Source organism: Triticum aestivum, chromosome 2B, assembly GCF_018294505.1.
Source record: "Triticum aestivum cultivar Chinese Spring chromosome 2B, IWGSC CS RefSeq v2.1, whole genome shotgun sequence".
Taxonomy (NCBI): domain Eukaryota; kingdom Viridiplantae; phylum Streptophyta; class Magnoliopsida; order Poales; family Poaceae; genus Triticum; species Triticum aestivum.
Window position 1 is genome coordinate 624676783 of NC_057798.1, and position 22868 is coordinate 624699650.

General features: G+C 41.9%; 1 protein-coding gene across 3 annotated transcripts; it reads left to right on the forward strand.

Annotated features, from left to right (window-relative positions):
* Window positions 1-1622: 1622 nt before the first annotated feature.
* On the forward strand, window positions 1623-22473 carry LOC123046377 (BEACH domain-containing protein C2). 3 transcript variants are annotated; one of them, XM_044469731.1, is made up of 31 exons: window positions 1629-4202; window positions 5714-6501; window positions 6878-7588; window positions 7711-7845; window positions 8625-8729; window positions 8858-8971; window positions 9117-9193; window positions 9277-9358; window positions 10107-10439; window positions 11324-11931; window positions 12366-12450; window positions 12722-12916; window positions 13489-14040; window positions 14279-14422; window positions 14637-15128; window positions 16229-16377; window positions 16584-16653; window positions 16758-16841; window positions 16926-16982; window positions 17062-17130; window positions 17216-17302; window positions 17380-17496; window positions 17956-18105; window positions 18213-18297; window positions 18378-18498; window positions 19131-19227; window positions 19312-19425; window positions 20057-20423; window positions 20838-21628; window positions 21717-21839; window positions 21999-22473. In XM_044469731.1, exons 1-31 carry the CDS (start codon window positions 1937-1939, stop codon window positions 22065-22067), a joined length of 9237 nt encoding a protein of 3078 aa, XP_044325666.1. In that variant the 5' UTR covers window positions 1629-1936; the 3' UTR covers window positions 22068-22473. The 3 variants fall into 3 exon arrangements, 2 of the variants coding, with proteins under 2 accessions (XP_044325666.1, XP_044325667.1); XM_044469732.1 differs by having other exon boundaries at window positions 11327-11931; XR_006422266.1 differs by lacking the exons at window positions 20057-20423; window positions 20838-21628; window positions 21717-21839; window positions 21999-22473 and having other exon boundaries at window positions 1623-4202; window positions 18370-18498; window positions 19312-19403.
* Window positions 22474-22868: the final 395 nt, after the last annotated feature.

Below are 22868 nucleotides of genomic sequence, written 5' to 3' on the forward strand. Positions count from 1 at the left end.
AATGGACCAAAAAAATGTATCTAAAACTAAAACACGTCTAGATATATTTCTTTTTATTCATTTTAATGGCAAGCATTTTCGGATGAAGGGAGTATTAGAGAGGTCAAGATGCCCTCACTGCACATACCAAGAGCATCCGGATAAAACAACTGACCGCCCGCCGTTTGTGGTGCCCGGTTCCCCTTTGCGACTTGAATGCTCATCTGGACAACAGTTGACTGGGAGTTAAAACGGGAGGTTTCCAAGGTCGCTAACCTGCTCCTTTGTGCTCACATAGTTGCTCCGTAGTACTCCCTCCGTTCTTAAATGTAGTTTTTTTTAGAGATTCTACTATAAGCTACATACAGATGTATATAGACATAGTTTAGAGTGTAGATTCACTCATTTTGCTTTATATGTATAGTCCATATAAAATCTTTGAAATGATTTATACTCCCTCCGTTTCTAAATGTAAGTCTTTGTAGAGATTTTAATATGGACTACATACGGAGCAAAATGGGTAAATCTACACTCTAAACTATGTCTATATACATCTGTATGTAGTCAATATTGAAATATCTAAAAAGATTTATATTTAAGAACGGAGGGGGTACTATATTTCTCAAGCATCATTCAGTTCACCTACCTTTTACTTTTGTGAACCGGCATCAGCTCGTGTCGCGACTATGCCGATAATTTCCGTTGGCACCATTCATACAGGAGACTCCACCCACAGACGCGAATCATGTGGCCGGCTACACGCTCCCAGTTTACTCGAGTGCCTAGTTAGTTAAAGGAAAAAGTCAGGCGAAGAACGTTACAATAAACTTGAAGGACCTGGCCAGACGCTCCCAGTTTACTCGAGTGCCTAGTTAGTTAAAGGAAAAAATCAGGCGAAGAACAGCACAATAAACTGTGTCTGTACTGATGCTAAAAAAAAACTCAAAGGACCTGGCCAGAGTAGACGTGGAGCCCAGTGGATGGACGACGCGATCGACACGGCAGACGAACGCACGACCGAAACAACCACCGCCGGAACCGACCGACGGCGCGTAACTCACGTGCGATCCTTGCTCCCATATCGCTCCGCTCGCAGATCACAGTCGTGGGAGCGGGTTTCGGATGTGCTGTCGTACCTTTCCTTCGTGTACAAGTTACTGCTGGGCTCGTGCAATCAGTGCTGGATCTGCTCTTGTATGTGTTGTGTTGGTCCGATTTTTCGCACTTTTTGTCAAGGCGACCAAATACACCTGCCGGCACTACGTACTCCCTCCGTTTCAAATTACTCGTCGTGGTTTTAGTTTAAATTTATCGTCTGCATTTTCTTAATTTGTTTAATCCAGATTTTAGTGCCAAAAAGGAAAATATCGTCTGCATTGTTTTTCTTTTGAGATGGCACCAATTGGTGTTCTCTTAATTGCGCATCAAAAGATGTTTATGATCAAGTTTTTTAGGCAAGTGATTACTGATTACTGATTAGTCACTGGCTTGTTCCAATTGGCGCTCTCTTCAGTCGCTGCCAACATGGGCCCAGCTGGTAACCTCGCTTCCCTTCCTTGACGGGCCTAAGCCCAAAACCCGGAACTGAAAAGTAAGCTGGACGTCTAGCTGCTACTCCCCCCAGCCAGCCGCAACCCGTGAACCGGCCGCGTCTCCTTCTCCCGTCCCCCTTCCTCTTCGTCAGTTCATCCATCCCATCCCATCCCACCCCGGATCTCGTCACGCATCGCCGCTGATCCCACCTCCCACCTCGCGGCCATTTCCCCAGCCGCCTCTCGATTAGATCTACGCGCACCCCCGCCCACATTGCGCGCCGCCGTTTACTCCGATCTCCTCCCCACCACCACCCCCACCACCAGTCTCCGCTTCGCTGTCCCACTATCGTTGACCGATTCCGCTCGCATTTTAATTCCGGAGGCTTTGTGCGGATGCGGTGTTGATGAAGTAAGCCCTCGCAATGGCCGAGGACGCCTGCGAGATGCGCGATTCCTCGCCGCCGCCTCCGGAGCAGGGCCCGTCCGTTCCGCTCGCCGGCGAGGCGGGCGCCGAGGCGGCGCCGTCGAGCCCGGGGACGAGCACGGCCACGCCAGCGTCGCCGCTGGCGCCTCGGGAGCAGGGCTCCGTCGAGCAGCTCACGCCGCTGCCGTTCACCGACGAGGTGGGCGTCGAGGAGGCGGCGTCGAGTCAGGAGACGAGCACGGGCACGTCGGCGCCGCTCCCGACGCCCCGACAGCAGGGCCCCTTGGCGGAGCAGTTCGCGGCGGTTCCGCTCACGGATGAGGTGGTTGCGGAGGAGGGGGTGTCGAGTCAGGAGACGACCACTGAAATGCCGGCGCCTCCCTCGGTGCCTCATGAGCAGGGCTCAGTGCAGCAGTTCGCCGCGGTTTCGCTCAGTGAGGAGGTGGGTGTTGAGAAGGGGACGTCAACTCCGAAGATGAGCACGGGCACGCCGGAGCCTTCGCCGGTGCCTCAGGAGCAGGGCTCCGTGCAGCAGTTCGCCGCGGTTTCGCTCAGCGAGGAGGTGGGTGTTGAGAAGGGGATGTCAACTCCGAAGATGAGCACGGGCACGCCGAAGCCTTTGCTGGTGCCTCAGGAGCAGGGCTCCGTGCAGCATTTCGCCGCAGTTTCGCTCAGCGAGGAGGTGGGTGTTGAGAAGGGGACGTCAACTCCGAAGATGAGCATGGGCACACCCACGATGCCGCCGGATCCTTCGCCACCGCTGAGGAGTAGGCATCGGCCTCCGGGAGTGCCAGCTGATGCGCCGCAGGAGGTGGTGCGAGCCGTGGATGCGGCGGTCATGGGCAATCGTGGGGGCAGGGTGGACTGCCTCCTCGAGATGGTCTCTGAGGGGCAGGGCGAGTTACCGCACTCTGTCGTCGATGTTCTGCTCGGAACCATGGGCGGCGTGGATGGTCTCGATGAGGTTAGGGACACCACTGGCACTGGCACTTCCCCGAGCATCATGTCCAACTCGGGCGCCGCCATCACTGCAGCGGAGCTCCTGCCTCACCTCCCCTGCAGCGAGGAGCCTTCACCACGCACTCGTATGGTCGTGGGCCTGCACGCCGCGCTAAGGGCCTGCACCCGCAACCGTGCCATGTGCTCTTCGTCAGGCCTCCTAGCTGTACTCCTTGAGTCTGCAGAGAAGCTGTTCGTTGGAACAGGCCGGAGTAATACTAGTAGCTGGGACGGGACACCACTGCTTCAGTGCATTCAGCTCTTGGGTGGCCACTCACTTAGTGTTAAGGACCTCCATTCCTGGCTTGGCTTGGTTAAGAAGGTGCTCGGAACAAGCTGGGCCACGCGACTGATGCTGGCACTTGAGAAAGCTATGGGTAGCGAGGAAGCAAGAGGTCCTGCTGCAACGTTTGAGTTTGATGGGGAGAGCTCTGGTCTGCTTGGTCCTGGTGATAGCAGGTGGCCCTTCTCGAGTGGCTATGGATTTGCTACTTGGATTTATATAGAATCATTCTCGGACACACTTAGCACAGCAACAGCTGCTGCTGCCATTGCTGCAGCTGCAGCAGCAACATCTGGAAAATCATCAGCAATGTCAGCAGCTGCAGCGGCCAGTGCCCTTGCAGGAGAAGGTACAACACACATGCCACGGCTTTTCAGCTTTCTCTCTTCGGATAACCAGGGTGTGGAGGCTTACTTCCATGGCCAATTCTTGGTGGTGGAGAGTGGGGGCGGGAAGGGTAAGAAGGCTTCTCTGCACTTCACTTATGCGTTCAAGCCTCGGCGCTGGTACTTTGTTGGGCTAGAGCACACAAACAAGCATGGTTTGCTTGGGAAGGGAGACAGTGAATTGAGGTTGTATGTGGATGGTAGTCTGCATGAGAGCCGTGCTTGCGATTTCCCGCGCATATCGAAACCACTGGCGTTTTGCTGCATTGGGACAAATCCACCACCAACTATTGCAGGCCTGCAGAGGCGTCGACGGCAATGCCCATTGTTTGCCGAAATGGGCCCCATCTACATCTTCCGGGAGCCAATAGGGCCAGACAGAATGAGTCGGCTGGCACTCCGGGGAGGAGATATACTTCCCACTTTTGGAAATGGTGCAGGTTTTCCATGGAAGGCAACGAACGACCATATCAAGAACATGGCAGAAGAGAGCTTTGCACTGAACCATGAGATTGGGGGCTGCTTGCACCTTCTTTATCACCCTAGTCTTCTCAGTGGCCGTTTTTGTCCAGATGCTTCCCCTTCTGGTTCAGCAGGTTCTTTCTATTTCTTCTTTTTACATTAATGTTACTATGATCGTTTTCCTTTATAAGCAGTACATTCTATGTTTATGGAGAATTAAATTTTGATTTAATTTACCCAAGTGGAATAGCTAGTCTTGCAGGTAGAGAAACACTTTGTAACTTAGAAAGTGATGCCTGAATTTTTGCTAAATCTCAGTTACATTTTTAGGCCTTCGGATCAAGATCCAACTATTGTCATTTTGCTTCACCCCATTTACAACGTAAAGACTGAAATTGCAGTTAAGTTTGATTAAAATTGCACATTTTCAACACTGCATTTTTTGGTTAAATGATGTGCAATTTTAGATGACTGAGATTTACAGAAGTTATAGTCAACTGAGAATCAGCTAAACCATTTTTTTCTTGGGCAAAACATAGTACTATTACGTTTTAAAGCCATATAAAGAGGTGGTGTCAATCATTCGCACAAGGGATAGTTACTATTTTAACCCATCAATTTTGGATGGGTCTTTCTCTGGACCTTTTAAAAGGAAAAAACTACAGGGGAGGCCCTTTTGAATGTCCTATCGTGGTCCAGCAACTTTCTCATTCTGAGAATTACAGAATGAGATTTACAGAAGTTATAGTCAACTGAGAATCAGCTAAACCATTTTTTTCTTGGGCAAAACATAGTACTATTACGTTTTAAAGCCATATAAAGAGGTGGCGTCAATCATTCGCACAAGGGATAGTTACTATTTTAACCCATCAATTTTGGATGGGTCTTTCTCTGGACCTTTTAAAAGGAAAAAACTACAGGGGAGGCCCTTTTGAATGTCCTATCGTGGTCCAGCAACTTTCTCATTCTGGCCCTATAATAAAATTCTTTTGAAAGTTTTGTACGATCACAAATTGTATCCTAAAAATTGTAGGATCCAAAATAGGCCTTTCCCAGAAGACAACAGAAGATGCATCATACTGGAAAAAACGAGAGAAAAGATTAGAGAATTGCCATCAGCAAGGCATTCACTCTTACATAGAAATCAATATTTTAGTCACGAGTCAGTTCTTTAATCTATTTATTTTTTCATATGATCCAAAAAAACAGATTGGGGTCCACTATCAACTGATAACGGAACAAAAACAAGAGAAACACATCCATGTGCAAACTTCAAAGCTATTCAAACAGGTTCAAAGAGGCCTAAACAATCGTGGCCACTGCCACATGCAGTAAAAGGGGCGCAAAAGTATAAAGTGACAAGCTACAAAAGGACACATCAACATCACATTATCTTGAGTCATCTAAATATTTGCTACCAGTAATTGACAAATCACTGAGTCAGGATCACATTGTCTTGAGTCATCTATACCATTTTCAGTGTGCAGAGCTATTTGATAATCCTTCTCTCCACTATATTGTATTTGTCATTGTCATTTGAATGTTGAATTTTTGAGTTACTTCTGAATGTACTGAGCAATGTTCTGTTATTTATATATATAATATGTATGTGATTTTATTGATACTTTCTTCTGTTAAATTGCAGGAACTCATCGAAGGCCTGCAGAGGTTCTTGGGTTGGTTCATGTTTCACCTCGTGTGCGGCCTGCGGAATCTTTGTGGGCCTTAGCTTATGGGGGTCCAATGGCTTTACTTCCATTAACTGTGAGCAGTGTGCAGATGGATACTCTTGAGCCTGCACTTGGTGAATTGTCGTTGTCACTTGCCACTGCTTCCCTTTCTGCTCCAATCTTCAGGATTATTTCCCTGGCCGTTCAACATCCTGGCAATAATGAAGAATTATGCCGTACATGTGCACCTGAGCTTTTGTCACGCGTTTTACATTATCTGTTGCAAGCATCTTCAAAGCTGGGAAGTGGAGAAGAAGAGGGAGTGACTAATGAGGAGCTAGTCGCTGCAATTGTATCTTTGTGCCAATCTCAAAGAAACAATCACGAGCTTAAAGTGCAGCTTTTCAGGACTTTGCTGTTGGACTTGAAGATGTGGAGTTCATGCAACTACGGTTTACAGAAGAAGCTTCTGTCCTCACTTGCAGACATGGTATTTACTGAGTCTATTTGCATGCGAGATGCAAATGCGTTGCAAATGCTTCTTGATGGCTGCAGAAGGTGTTACTGGGCGATTCGGGAACCAGATTCAATCGATAACTTACCACTTACTGGAACAAAGAGATCCTTGGGTGAAGTGAATGCTCTGATTGATGAGCTTTTGGTTGTTATCGAACTTCTGCTAGGAGCAGTATCTTCCACGGCTGCTTCGGATGATGTTTGCTCTTTGATTGGATTTATTGTTGACTGCCCACAACCTAATCAGGTGAATGGCACCTACCATTGCAAGTACATTGACTGTATGATTGCATGTGGTTGCACAATATTGTTCTTTTGTGATATGTTATATACTACCTCCTTCCTAATATGTAGGTCCTTTCAGCATTTTTCCCATCCAAATATTTTTAAGTTTGATCATCTATAAGAGAAAAAGTACTAGCATCCAAAACGTCAAGTTGATATTACTGAATCTATAATGAATTATAATTTCATGATGTATATTGATTTATTTTGGATAGGAGGACGTATTCTCTTATGAAAGTGTAACAAAGTATGTGTAAGATTGCCTAATGTGGCTCGCTTAATTGATAATCTAGTATGAAGCTGTTTCTTATGATCTTATGAAACGTACTCATTGGCAGGTAGCAAGGTTGCTTCACCTCATCTATAGGCTAATTGTGCAGCCTAACATTTCTAGAGCCAACATGTTTGCTCAGTCATTTATATCTAGTGGTGGTGTGGAAGCACTTCTCGTTCTTCTACAGCGAGAAGCTAAAGCTGGCAATAACCATATTTTGGACAATAGTGCAAATTTAAGTGAATGTGATGTAGTGAGTAATGAGGGTTCTGACGCAAAAGCTACGACCGGTGAAGGATATTACCAGGATGATGAAAGTCAGTTAGCTGAACAGCATGAATCCATTGTTCATGAAGACATTGAACAGGAAGCTGCAAAAACAAATGGTGCTTCTTTTAAGACGTTGGGAACAAAAATAGGAAGAAAGATTTCTAACTCTGAGAATCAGCTTGTAAAGAATTTGGGTGGCATCAACTTCTCAATTACTGCTGATAACGTCCGGAATAATGTATACAGTGTTGACAAAGGTGATGGAATCGTTGTTGGAATCATTCGCATTCTGGGTGCTCTAGTTGCATCAGGACACCTAAAATTTGCCTCAAGTTCTTCAAATCCAAATTTACCCGATGGTCTTCTGACGACAGTTCATGACGAAGGAAATACTATGTCAGAAGACAGAGTATCACTGTTACTTTTTGCGTTACAGAAAGCATTCCAGGCAGCCCCAAGGAGGCTTATGACTGCAAATGTCTATATGGCTTTAATTTCTGCTGCGGTACGTTGATTACAATTTCAGTTGCCCTTATTTACGCAAATGCCCCCCCCCCCCCCCCCCCCCGGGGACACACACCTACAGTCGAAAGTTTCTACCCTTTGATGTTGTTGTCTTGAATGCAGATTAATGTTTCTTCAGCTGATGAGAATCTGAACTTATATGATTGTGGCCACCGTTTCGAACACATTCAACTTTTGCTAGTGCTGCTCCGTGCGCTTCCGTATGCACCAAGGTCATTCCAAGCTCGTGCTATACAGGTGCGTTTTGTTATTGTGCATGGTTCCATTTGTCGTGTCAAACCTACTTTGTCTGCTTTGTGCTAGTTTTGAACTGCCATTGATTTCCCTCATCTTAACAGAACCCAGCTGCCCATACAGGCAAGGGAAAACTTGCCCACTGAGGAGAGTCGATTGATTCTATCATGTGGGCAAGGCCGTTGCTAAGCTAAAATTATATCATGTTGTGTCCACCAAATAGTTTGAAATAAATGCTGCATACTCTTACAACAATTTTACTTTGTGTTAAATAGACCCTCATAATTCTGAATTCATCTTATGCTTTCAACTTTTCAAGACAAAATAACCAAACACCTAGCTTTGCTAACCTTTCTTTCCTGAGCTATTGCTTATGTGAACTAGTTTTTCCTCGCCTTGGAAAGCAAGGTGGCATGGGATCCAATCATGCCCTCAGGTTTTGGAGTTGTAACTTTGGTATTTTTCAGCTTCATTTACATTACACAAACCATCCTCAGTCAAACCACATGCATACTTAGCAGTGGTCAAGGTAATCAGTAAAAGTCAGCGGAGAACTCAAAAGAGCAATCTACAGATATCTGTGTTATTTGTGTAGTGTAGGTGCGCATTGATGATGTCATGTCACCAAATACTTGCACGTCTGCAACTCCGCATGCTTATATTTCATGATCTCTGTTAATTTTGTTTGTTCTATTCCATTGTTGCTTTTTTCTGTAACCTTGTTTGCCAGCTTACCTGCTTATTTTCTTAGGGTCTCAAAATTTCCTTCTGTATCATTTCAGGATATTCTGTTTTTGGCTTGCAGTCATCCTGAGAATAGAACCACAATGACCACAATTGCAGAATGGCCAGAATGGATTTTAGAGGTTTTGATTTATATTCATGAGGTAAGTATCACAAGCTTTTGACATTATTTCATGTTCTAATTAAAATCATATAGAATGCACTAGTTTCATCGACTACATTTTGTACTGTGTTCTACCCATAGCTCTAATTCAGATGTTTACAATTATAGAAGGGTAGTAAAAAATATGTTGATGGTGTAAGCATTGGTGAGATTGAAGACCTTGTACATAATTTCCTGATTATCATGTTGGAGCATTCAATGCGACAAAAAGATGGGTGGAGGGTAAGATAACTTCTTTTCCAGATCAATTTAAACGCTTTTGCTTTTGGGTCGTGCAACCTTCTTTCTGGGTTTCGTTGGGTTGATTGTATCACTACCGGCTCCGCCTTGTAACTTGAAAGATTTTGCTATTGCTGTGACAACATAGGATGTGGAGGCTACAATTCATTGCGCAGAGTGGCTTTCAATGGTTGGAGGATCTAGCACTGGAGACCAACGGTTGAGGTACTCTCTCTCTCTCTCTCTCTCTGTGTGTGTTTGCATGTATATGTGTACGTCTGTAAAGCTGAACTACAATCTCTTCGTAGGCGCGAACAGTCATTACCAATTTTCAGAAGGAGATTATTAGGTGACCTGCTTGATTTCTCTTCCAGGGAGCTTCAAGTTCAGGTAAATGCTCTTTTCTCGACAAGATCTTCTTGCATTCTTATGCATGTCCAAGCTGTTGTTTCTTACATTCTTTGCTGTTACTACTTGCTTTAGTTGATTTCTCTTTGTCATGTGATGTAGTTTGTTTGGTCCTGGCCCATTTTAAGCCCTCTTTGTATCACCCAAAAGAATAGAAAAAACACAGTAAAGGCAGGAACAGAAAAAGTGCATTGATACCACATAAATAGAAATTTCGTGCTTCCTCTGATCCATATTAATCGACGCTGCTTTAGTACAACTTCAGCGTCAATTACTATGGATCGGAGGGGGTGGCATTTTCTTCTGGTTTAAAGGGTTTTTATAGGAAATGATTCTGGGTATTGGATGCTGAAATGCAAAGAGGGCCTTAATTTTTTGAAAAATTATGGGAAAAGGTGAGTGTAAATCTAGACAGATTATGGGATACCCTTCAGATTGAATTAGTAGAACACCACAATTGATACCTTGGCATTTCCACAACCCCATTTGAACATGCAAGCAACACTTTGCACCTAGATGTAGCACTACAACACCAAGAACATTGCACTGTTATTTATGATGTTACTGGGACTGCATATATCCAACTCTATTTGTTTTTTCTTTTGAACTTGAACAATAACTACCATGCTACTAATGTTACCTTGGACTTAAACAATATCCAACTCCACTTTTTACTTTATACTTTTATCTCTATTCGTAATGTGCCTTCCTTTTGCTTGCCCTACAACAGACTGAAGTAATTGCAGCAGCTGCTGCTGGTGTTGCTGCTGAGGGCTTGTCTCCTGAAGAAGCAAAAGTGCAAGCAGAAAATGCTGCTCATCTCTCAGTAGCACTAGCAGAAAATGCAATAGTTATCCTCATGCTTGTAGAAGATCATCTGAGGACACAAGGCCAACATTTTTGTGTGTCCCGTGTACTCAATAGTGTTTTTTCTTCCGCCTCCATTGCTTCGTCTGCTCCCAGTCGGACAAATTCATTGAGCAGAGCTGGTAGTGAGCATATGGATACTGGACTCTCAAGGCGGTCATCTTTGTCCAGTGATGCTGGTGGCCTTCCACTAGATGTAAGAAGTGCAGACTGCAGACATTTATATTCAAGTCAGTTATTGGCATTATTCTGATCAAATGGATATTTATTTCTGAAGGGATTAAAATTTGAGTACTTTTACATTTACCTTTATACGCAATATGAATAGATATGTTTCCTTCAAGATGATGTGTCATGTTGTTGGAAAATCATGACATTAACCTGGATTTAGACTTTTAGATTGATTTCATACTTTACCCATGTTCCTGGAATCCTAGCATATCATTTACTAGCCTTATATAGTACTCCCTCTGTAACTTAATATAAGACGTTTTTTGATATTGTCATAGACTCCAAAAACATCTTATAAAAAGTTAAGAGTGGTAGTAGCTATTAAACTCCTCATGGCTAGGATATGTAGCAAAAGTTTTTTTTTCAACCTAGTCAGCTTGCCCACCTTGTCCTGCATTGGCATTTAATACCGGAGCAATTTATTGCATGGGGAAGGCTAGGATATTTCTCATTACAGGTATTGATCATGTTTGATCTACTGCAAATTGCATGTAGAACAGAGTGTAAGTTTTTTGTTTAACAGATTATAGATAGGAAGACACATTCCACTTTAATAGAGGTGTTCTACAAGAAAGTTTCTTGTAGTCTGTCTATTATTGTGCACAAGCACTCACACGTGGGAGCATGAAATACCTGTGAAGTTGATAAGCACTACTGGAAATTAGGTTCCCTTTTTAAGATTTACCATCAATTTTGGTATTTTTTCTGGTTACCTAATGAACCTGCATGTAATTCAGTGTTCCTTTATGGCTTATGTATAATTTTAGATATTGCAGACAGATTGGCAGATAATTTTTAAAATTTATTCATATGAATGCTGCATTTATTCTTGATTCTGTGTGACCAAAGCAGGTGCTTACTTCTATGGCTGATGCAAACGGGCAAATTTCTGCTGCCGTGATGGAACGCCTTACAGCAGCAGCAGCAGCTGAGCCATATGAATCTGTCAAGCATGCCTTTGTGTCTTATGGGAGCTGCATTGCAGATCTTGCAGAAAGCTGGAAATACAGAAGCCGCTTATGGTATGGTGTAGGCGTTCCATCCAAATCTGATTTATTTGGTGGTGGTGGAAGTGATTTAGAATCTTGGAGATCTGTTTTAGAGAAGGACTCAAATGGTAATTGGGTTGAGCTTCCACTTGTGAAGAAATCACTCGAAGTGCTGCAGGCACTCTTGTTAGATGATTCTGGACTTGGCGGCGGTCTTGGTATTGGAGGGGGGTCTGGCCCTGGTATGGGGGTTATGGCTGCACTTTATCAATTGCTAGATAGTGATCAGCCATTTCTTTGCATGCTCAGAATGACTCTTGTTTCGATGAGGGAGGATGACAATGGTGAAGGTGATGCTCTTTTGAAGAACACTAGTATAAAGGACGTCATATCAGAAGGAAGCCTGGTGCCATTTGATGGCAACAGTCACTCATCTACAAGGAAACCCCGGCCTGCACTTCTTTGGAGGTACATACTATGCACCATCAAGTATCAATTATCAAAATGGAATATGTACTTTTTCAACTGCAGGAAAAAAAGATTTACAAACTATACCTTCCCATTGAACTACCAGAATCCATTTTGAGAGGAAAAACGTTAACAAAACTCAATGTTCACTTGATACCTTTTAATTGAAAACTTTAGGAGAAAATCCATTTAGCATAGCAGAGTCCTGTGCTAAGAATCTCTGATAGGAGCTGAACATTTGTATATAAAATGCATTGGAATAGTCTTTCATGTTGAAAGAAATCCTCTTCATACTGTTTTGCCATTATGTAATAATATCCAGAACTTTGATGGAAGGACAGTTGCCTTAATATATTACATAGGTGGTCAGCCTGTCTATTCTGGGCTACTATTATGTCAATTTTGATTTTACTGAAACTCTTATAACTGTACAGTGTGCTTGGCCCAATCTTGAATATGCCTATTACCGAGTCGAAGAGGCAGAGGGTGTTGGTTGCTTCTTCTATTCTCTATTCAGAGGTGAGTTTGTTACTTTGCCTTGCATACAAGCATGCCATGCCCTAATAGTCAATTTCATTCCATGCTCTATTCTTTGCCTACGATTCTAATGCCAAAGAATAATCTGTCTGTGCGAATTTGTAAAGCTACTTTGATTTATTAATCATTGTTTGATAACTTAGTACATAAATGTTCATCACATTACACTTTCTGTAACTTATTATTTATTAGAGATAGTAATCTGGACAGTAAAAATATCATATATGTTCATGCTATCTTGCTCGTGATGCAGGTATGGCATGCTATTGGCAGGGACAGAAGCCCCCTAAGGAAACAGTACATTGAGCTGATTTTACCACCATTTATAGCCATCCTAAGAAGGTGGCGGCCACTTTTGGCTGGTGTTCATGAGCTAACTTCTTATGATGGTCGGAATCCACTTATTGCTGATGATCGTGCTCTGGCAGCAGATGCACTACCCATCGAGGTACTAACTGGTTCTTTGTATCCTGTCAGTGAAGTTACATAGTGTTAATGCCGAATTCTGCATCAGTGGTATATTGCACTAGCAAAATATGGTGATATGTGTTATGCTTGTTTTACTCGTATCCTCTCTCTTTAAACTGGGAAACAGCAAGTCCACGGAATATCTTGTTATTTTGCTTACCTTAGTCCATAAATGGAAGGTTGGATGGGTCCAATCACCCATAGACTCACCATAAGCTGATAATCTTAAAATAGTCTAACATGATTTATCTAGCTTCTCCTAATCTGGTAATATGATTCACACCTGTTGACACTCGCCCTACTTTCTGATCCATCTTATATTAGTCTCTCAGTGTAGCTATTGTCTGCTTGACTTTTTCCCCTTACGTATTTGGCAATTGGTTAGCATTTTTGTTGTGGACACTTTGATATCTAACTAACCTGAGCTCATGTGACTAAATATTCAAATGTGCTTCGTGCCATTTATCATATGCTCATAATTTGTCACAAACTTTGATGAAAAAATGCTGTTGTGTCTTGGCTAGTTTAAAGCTAACTATCAGATGTTGCCAGGCTGCTCTTTCAATGATATCACCTGGCTGGGCTGCTGCTTTTGCCTCACCCCCAGTTGCAATGGCATTAGCCATGATGGCTGCTGGTGCCTCCGGAACCGAAACAGTAACACCTCGAAGGAATACCTTGAGTAGGCATGACACTTCTTTGCCAGAGCGTAAAGCAGCAGCAAGATTACAGACCTTCTCAAGTTTCCAGAAGCCTGTTGAAACAATGCACAACAAGCCTGGGTCCATCCCAAAGGACAAAGCAGGAGCTAAAGCTGCGGCATTAGCTGCTACACGTGACCTCGAGCGGACTGCTAAGATTGGTTCAGGAAGGGGTCTTAGTGCTGTAGCAATGGCAACATCAGGACAGAGGAGAAGCGCAAGTGATATCGACCGTGCAAAGAGGTGGAATACATCTGAAGCTATGAGTGCTGCTTGGATGGAGTGCCTGCAATCAACTGATTCTAAGCCTGTTTCAGGAAGAGAATTTTCAACCCTTTCATACAAATATGTTGCAATTCTTGTTTCTGGTTTTGCCTTTGCACGGAACTTACAGCGAGTTGAGGTAAATCCACTTGGAATATTTTCATTTCCAATGCTTAGAATTTACTCCCTCCGTTCCTAAATATAAGTCTTTGGAGAGATTCCACTATGGACCACATATGGAGCAAAATGAGTGAATCTATACTCTAAAATGCATCTAGATACATCCGTATGTGGTCCATAGTGAAATCTCTACAAAGACTTATATTTAGGAACGGAGGGAGTACCATACATCCTATATATTTTTGTTCATGATGCAGATGGAGAGGCAAACACAAGCTGATGTGCTGAATCGGCATCGTGCATCAACTGGAGTTCGAGCATGGCGGCATCTTCTTCACTGCCTGACAGAGATGGGAAGACTATATGGACCTTTTGAAGAACCCCTGTGTACTCCTGATCGGGTATGTACAATAGCTAGTTTATTTATTTTATCTCTGTTTTCGTGCCCAGCTTCTTTATCAAGACACACACTTTGTTGACCGGTACATCTGGGAGTAGTTGAGTTCTTCTCATGTAAGATTCTTCACATCTGCATGAAAAGAAGCACTGTGTCAATAGAGAGAAAAAAGCTCTAGGACAAATCCTGATATATCTTTTCACTCCTGCATTTTGCAGATTTTCTGGAAATTAGATTTTACTGAAGGTTCTTCAAGAATGAGAAGATTTATGAAAAGGAACTATAAGGGATCTGATCATTTGGGTGCAGCTGCTGATTATGATGATCGGAAGCTTCTTAGTGCTGCTGTGCAATCAAATGAATGCAACCCCAAGGGTGCAGATTCTTCATTGACAGACACCATTCCATCAACTGCGTCGGTAGTAATTGCTGAGGCCATGTCAGTGGATGACAGAAATGAGGACATTGAGCAGTTAGAATCCGACACTACTCACCACAGTGCTGATCAACTTCAGTACACATCAGCAGATCAACAATCGATGAAAAAATCAGTAGATTCAAGAAGTTCTGGTATTTCTGCCGATCGCAATTTGGTTCGATCCACAGTTGTTGCACCTGGATATGTGCCAACTGAAGCTGATGAGAGAATTATAGTTGAACTTCCATCATTGATGGTGCGACCATTGAAAGTTGTGCGTGGAATCTTCCAAGTAAGCACTGAGAAAAGTTAATGCTTGCCAGTTACGAAGTTCTAGTGCCATGAACAGTCCTGAAAATGTGAAGCTGAGCTTTGATGGTGTTAGAGTTTAACTTATCTTGTAGGCGTCTTTAATCTAATGTGTTCTTATCTAGAATTCTGAATTTCAAAATTTAGGGTCCGTTCTCTTAAGATTGGCTAATTAACAATTTAGCTACAGTATATCACATACGTTGCAGTTATTACCAATAAAGGTTGCACTAATTTAACACAATATTTTGCCATAGTGTTTTATTCTGTAGTTCAACGGTTTCTCAAAATTACTGTACCATTTCAGTTGAAGTAGTGCAATAATATGGCGAGTTTCTTCTTTCCTTGTGATGTAGCATTTACTCCCTCCGTTCGTGAATAAGTGTACTTCTAGCTTTTGTCTTAAGTCAAAGTTTTGAAATTTTGACCAACTATATACAAAAGAGTAATAACATATATGACATCAAATTGGTATATTATGAAAGTACATTTCAAAATAGATCTAGTGATATTAATTTAGTGTCATAAATGCTAGTACTTTTCCCTATAAATTTGGTCAAAGTTTTAAAACTTTGACTTAGGACAAAAGCTAGAAGTACACTTATTCGTGGACGGAGGGAGTAGTTCCGTAGCAGGCTACAAACTGTTGGCACTTCTGTATGGATGGATGAGAAAGCTTCATGCTACCTCATTATTAATAATGACTAAAATTGCTTCCTACTTCTGATTTATGTATTCTCTGGTGTAATCATCTATGATATATCCCTTGTAATGATATATGTTGTGTTAGTATTCCATTGTCATGCACTCCTTGTGTGTTCTAGTAAATGTGTACATGAAAACAAATCTGTATTTTTTTTATGGTATCCAACTATACATACATGCAAACATATGCACAAAAATATGATGTCAATATGCGTAGGGGTGCACCCAATCTGCTTTGTGCTTAACCACATAACTTTTTCATATGAAACTATGACTACGGAATCACAAGGTTCTATATGATGGAATTATTCTCCTTTTTCTTCAGTTCCCACTCAAGCTGTTAGCTGGTATCATTCACTCCTGTAATTTTGTTCCCAGGTAACATCAAAGAGGATTAACTTTATAATTGACGAGCATGCAAGTGATAGTAATGTGGATGATCATGCATCCACTAGTGGCCAATGTTATCAGCAAGATAAAGATCGGAGCTGGTTGATCTCTTCTCTACATCAGATATATAGCAGGCGGTAAATTTTATGTTCTGATCTGGTTCTAATGTTAGAAGTTGATTCTTACATGCTCCTATGATGCATATATCCTGTTCTGTTGGAACAGAAGGTGTCTATGCTTTTGGACTGAATAACTGTGCAACATCATCTGTGAATCACCACACCATGTAGTTTAGAGTTTATTTTCCATTTACTCATTTGGTGATTTTGTTGACTTGTTGCAGGTACTTGTTACGACGAAGTGCTTTGGAATTATTTATGGTAGATAGGTCAAATTTCTTTTTTGATTTCGGGGTACGATCTTTATGATACTCTACTATAGTGGTTTAGGTCCATGCCTGACACAGCTTAATAACTTCCTTACGCTTTTGTGCCTTAATTTCTTATACTTTATCTAGGATATGGAAGCACGCAAAAATGCTTATCGGGCGATTATTCACACCAAACCACCTAATTTGAATGACATTTTTCTAGCTACCCAGGTTAGTGCAACGTTTTTTTCTCCTAATCTCCAGTGTTGTCAATATGCAATGATGATCAGCAGTAATCTATAATATTTTGTTCAGAGAGCTGAGCAAATCCTTAAAAGAACTCAGTTGATGGAGCGCTGGGCTAACTGGGAGGTACGCAAACACTAAATATGTTTAATTTTTTTTCATTTTTGTTGTTGTTTCAAGATCTAAGTATGTCCAATTTCTTCAGATTAGCAATTTTGAGTACTTGATGGAACTGAACACTCTTTCTGGGCGCAGTTATAACGACATAACTCAGGTCAGTTTGATGCACATAACGTTTGTCTAGCCTAAATGTCTAATAAAGTAACCTATCATTCAACTAATCTTGTATGCTTGTGCAGTATCCTGTTTTCCCCTGGATAATTGCTGATTACCAGTCCAAAGTTTTGAATCTGGATGATCCTTCTGCATACCGTGATCTTTCAAAGGTTGATCTCCTGCTATTATTGCTTCTATCTTTTCCCTAATTGTTTAAACTGCTAATCGTAGTGGATATTTGATGCAGCCAGTTGGAGCACTAAACCCGGAACGACTAAAGAAGTTCCAAGAACGGTACTCGACGTTTGAGGATCCAATCATCCCTAAGTTTCATTATGGTTCACATTACTCCAGTGCTGGCACGGTATAATCTTCTTTGTATAGCTGAACCAAATGTTTATCTATAATGTCAGCTAGGTACTATCTCCCGCTGAAGGATTTCCAATCGTATTCTACTCTCTGGGTCTCTGTAGTTCTCAATAACTTTTAGCTCAATCAATTTGTAATGTGCAGACCAAAAGACGATATTGTAATTACCGTAGAAGAGCCTACATGTTATGCTTGCACATGGCTTTTCCTACATCAGTGAAAACTCTGCATGTGCACCGTATTAATATTAAGATACGACTGTTGATAGGTTCACCCTTCTGAATAATTTTGGTTGGCTACCGATCTGCTTTTGCTGATGCTGTTCATTTGGTTAGGAGACATGACATCCAATATTTAATTACCGTTGGCCTAAAATTCTATTCTTTACCCCTAGTGCTTTTTTTGATGCAAAACCATTTGAATTTTTTGTACTGATAACTAATATTCATTGCAGGTCTTGTATTACCTTTTCAGGATGGAGCCCTTTACCACACTATCTATACAATTGCAAGGTGGCAAATTTGACCATGCTGATCGCATGTTTTCTGACCTTTCTGGTACATGGGATAGTGTTCTGGAAGACATGAGTGACGTAAAAGAGCTAGTAAGTTGTTGGTGTCTCTCCAGTTTGTTTTCCTGGATGTTGATTGGGTGGTACAGACATCCATTCAAGGTTTGCTCCAATTTTATTATATGGTGATATTTATGTAGGTCCCAGAGATGTTTTACCTCCCTGAGGTATTTACCAACATAAATTCTATTGACTTCGGGACAACTCAACTTGGAGGAAAGCTAGGTAAATGCATTTCCCCCTGTGTAGAAGTACGTATCAGAATACATGATTGCAGAGTAATGTAATACTGAACAGCATTGCAGATTCTGTAGAGTTGCCTCCTTGGGCCGAGAACCCTGTTGATTTTGTCCACAAACACCGGAAGGCTCTTGAGAGTGAGCATGTTTCGACTCATTTGCATCACTGGATTGATCTAATATTCGGGTACACTATTCTATTCTATTTTACTACTTTTGCAACCTATTTCATGGAATGTTGTGTGCTTGAGCGCACACTCGAATATACCCACCATAATTTGGTGGAGACTGTTAACTATAATATATTTTAAGTAGGATGACCATGCTTATATGGCCAATCTAGTAGGTTTAATCCATGTGACCCATAACTCTTCTGTATCTTTCTTTCTAATGTACTAAGATGCAAAGCTTCCATATGATGATTGTACCTATGATGGTTTGAACTTTCTTTCAATCATTACCTTTTTGTCACCATTAGTATGTTATCTCCTTTCCCATCAGTATAACCTAACCTCATAAACTCAAGCCCCTTTTTGGATCGAAATCGAGCACTTTTGATGCTTAAAAAAAGCATAAAATCCTTTGGATGGAGCATCCTATTTTTAGTTTGGAAAAAGATTTATGTAATGTAGCAAGATGAAGGATCTGGATTTTCAGTATTGGCAAATTCAACCTTTGTGTTTTTGTGCTTATATTTTGTGTCTGACATCCATGAATAAGGTAGGACACCTGGTTACTTGCGTTATGAATATCCTACTTATGTTTTGCCTGCACAATGTCTATGCACCGCCGTTTAATCATGGAGACTTCCTTTTGCAGATATAAACAGAGGGGTAAAGATGCGGTAATGGCCAACAATGTGTTCTTCTACATCACATATGAGGGAACTGTTGATATTGACAAAATTGCAGATCCAGTAAGTATTATTTATTTGATTTGGTGTTACATGGTTTTGAACCAGTTTCATTTGGCTGCTGATATTTTACTGAAAATGCTTAAGGTGCAACGGCGAGCCATGCAAGATCAAATAGCCTACTTTGGACAAACACCGTCTCAATTGCTGACTGTCCCTCACATGAAGAGAAAGTCATTGAGAGATGTCTTACAACTGCAGGTACTTTATATTGGCCAATGCATGAGTTCAAGTATTTTTTTAATTAACCACAATTAGTTAAATTGGGTTTGTGTAGCTAATTGAGTTTTGCCTTTTCCCATGCTAGAAATGGAAATGCATTGCCATGCGAAGAAGTGATATAAAAAAAAATACTCCCTCCGATCCATAATAAGTGTCGTGGAACTAAAACCACGACACTCATTATGGATCCGAGGGAGTAATAATCTAGCTATAGTTCTTCATTACAGAATTTTAGGGTATGGTTGTTCTTTGAATTTAGTGTATGTCCATTTTGTTTATCATGCTTCTTGATAGACGAGCACTACATCCCTGCAAATAAATACGTAAAAAATACTCCCTCCGATCCATAATAAGTGTCGTGGAACTAAAACCACCACACTCATTATGGATCCGAGGGAGTAATAATCTAGCTATAGTTCTTCATTACAGAATTTTAGGGTATGGTTGTTCTTTGAATTTAGTGTATCTCCATTTTGTTTATCATGCTTCTTGATAGACGAGCACTACATCCCTGCAAAATAAATATGTAATAAAATCGACAACCACTCTTAACAGCTCTTACTGCCTTTTTTGTTTTTGCATGACCTGACCCTCATGATTTACTATGCAGACCATATTCCGGAATCCAAGTGAACTTAAATCTTATGTACTGCCTAATCCAGAACGCTGCAATGTCCCTGCAAGTACCATCCTTGTATCGAATGATTCTATTGTAGTTGTAGATATAAATGTGCCTGCAGCGCATGTGGCACTTCACCAGTGGCAACCAAATACTCCAGATGGCCAGGGGACACCTTTCCTTTTTCATCATGGTAGAAATGCTGCAAGTTCAACAAGTGGTGCATTCATGCGTATGTTCAAAGGATCCACTAGTTCTGGAGAAGATTATGAGTTCCCAAGAGCTATAGCGTTTGCTGCTTCTGCAATCCGTAGTTCAGCTATTGTTGCTGTCACTTGTGACAAAGACATCATCACTGGTGATTATTTTTTTCACTGTTTGTCCTTTGGATTTATTATCTGCATACTAACACTACCTTTGAAGAAACCTCAAATTTAGAATCACCCGCAGAAGATACAAAAGAAAAGGCTTTCAGGATTGACACTGTCTTTATTTGTTTTCACACCTTATTATTGACTTACTTTGTATCTTCTGTAGAGTTGGTTTGAAGCTGAATCTTTAGTGTAAATGTAGAATACTGCTTCCTCTATCTAAATAATTTTAAGATTTTTCGGTAGATTTTTAGACCAAAGTGCACACCCCTAATAATGCCATTCTAGAATTTTGTTTCTTATTATCAATTCTGCTATGATACTTTCAAGCCGCTTCTGTTATTTGGTCCTTCGATGCTGCTGCTAATGCCATCTCTAATACCATTTTGTCTTAACAATAGGTGGGCATGCGGACTGTTCGGTGAAGTTGATCTCCCCAGACGGAGCAAGGACAATTGAAAGTGCTTCTGGGCATCTTGCTCCAGTAACCTGCCTTGCACTTTCCCCTGATAGCAACTACCTTGTGACAGGGTCTCGAGATACTACAGTTATACTCTGGAGGATTCATCAGGCAGGCTTTATACATAAGAAAAATCCTCCTGAACCTCCACCTGCAACACCAAGAACACCACGCAGCCCTCTTCCTACTAGTCCTAGTAGCATGAGCAACCTTTTAGAAACCAGGAAGTGTCGAATCGAAGGTCCTATGCATGTGTTAAGAGGACACCTTGGAGAAGTAATTAGCTGTGCAGTTGGTCCAGACTTGGGACTTGTTGTATCCTCGTCAAACATGCCTGGTGTGGTGCTACATTCTTTGCGAACAGGTCGGCTGATAAGGAAGATTCATGTAGCGGAGGCGCATGCTGTATCCTTGTCTTCTCAGGGAATCATATTGGTTTGGAGTGAATCAAAGAAAAGATTATCTAGCTTCACAGTCAATGGAGTCCGTATTGCTACCTCAGTTCTATCACCTTTTTCTGGGGGAGTTAGTTGCATTGAGATTTCTATGGATGGTCATTTTGCCCTGATTGGAACTTGTTCGTCCAGCAATTACAAGTGTGAGGACAATACTGAGGTAGCAGATCGTGTGCCCAACAAATCAAGTCGCAAGGTTGATATATCTGAGCAAACTGAAATCAGGCAATCTGTTAACGTGCCTTCGATCTGCTTTGTTGATCTGCATAAACTTAAGGTTAATAAACAAACAAATCTAAAACAAGTTTCTGATTTACGTTGTTTGTCATTTGATGGAAGTCTTACCAGAAACATTTTCCTGCTAGGTGTTTCATACACTGGAGCTTGGAAAGGGCCAGGACATCACAGCAATTGCATTAAACAAAGAGAACACTAATCTTCTAGTTTCTACTGCCGATAAGGGCCTAATGGTTTTCACTGATCCTGCTGTGAGTATACTACATATGTCATTATAAATTTTGCGTCAGCAATCCAATTTTACCACCTTACATGCGAGCACTTTACCTAATTAGAATGTTGCTAGTTGCATGGAAGTTTGACTTGTGCAACTTTGAACCTTCTTTCTGATTGAATTGGTAATGTTGCAGTTGAGCCTGAAGGTAGTGGATCAGATGCTCCGCCTTGGCTGGGAAGGTGACGGACTTCTTCAGTCATGAGAAAGCCATCGATGTTACAAGTCATTACTTGCTTATAGATTGGTGACGCCCATTCGTTAGCATAGGTAGGAGCAGGGTACTGAAGCAAAGGGGTGGAATATGCCATATGTACAAAACGAAAAAGCAATAGGCGTTGCGGGTTAGGCTAGGTCGTATACTGTATCCAACTGGTCGTATAGTCAGAGATAAAGAGGGAACGCGTAGACTTGCTGAGCAACAGTATGATCCTTCTGTTGCGTCAGTTTTGCCTTGTAAATTCTCGGCCGTTCTGTAGAGTGCGTGAATAGATACTTAGCGTCTTTGCCAATGTAATTTTGGCTGGTCGCTGCATACCATTTTGATGTGAGTTTTGACTGTTGCTAGCAATAACTAAAGAGTGTTGAAAGGTGTTGGACTAAGTTTTTTTTATCACTTTTTTTTGAAACAGAGCCAAAAGACTTGCCTGATTCATTAATTAAGGAGAGAGTTTACATTACATAAGAACCGGCTTTACAAATAGCCCATCAACATAAGGTGCAAACGAATTACTCTCGTGGCATGATGATGCTTAGATGCCTAGCCCCTGCGGTGACCCACGTCCTGGCCTCCTCCTAGATGAGTCGTGGAACGTAGTATGGTGGCGTCGATTTCTTCTGGAAGACTAGTGTTTTTCATTCTAGATGACCCAACATACAAGCATGGTAAGTGAGGCAATGGCCTTCCTGTTCGCTGTATTTGGTTTGGACATACTTGTCATCAACACTTGATGTTGCATTCTGTCACCCACCTATTCATCTCCAGCGCCCCCAATCCAAGCCATGC

Excerpts from the sequence above, each read along its gene's own strand:
- LOC123046377 (XM_044469731.1), top strand. The coding sequence starts at position 1,937 with ATGGCCGAGGACGCCTGCGAGATGCGCGATTCCTCGCCGCCGCCTCCG. Across the intron at positions 16,983-17,061 it reads AGCGCTGGGCTAACTGGGAG|ATTAGCAATTTTGAGTACTT; the intron begins GTACGCAAACAC and ends CAATTTCTTCAG. Across the intron at positions 21,840-21,998 it reads TGGTTTTCACTGATCCTGCT|TTGAGCCTGAAGGTAGTGGA; the intron begins GTGAGTATACTA and ends GTAATGTTGCAG.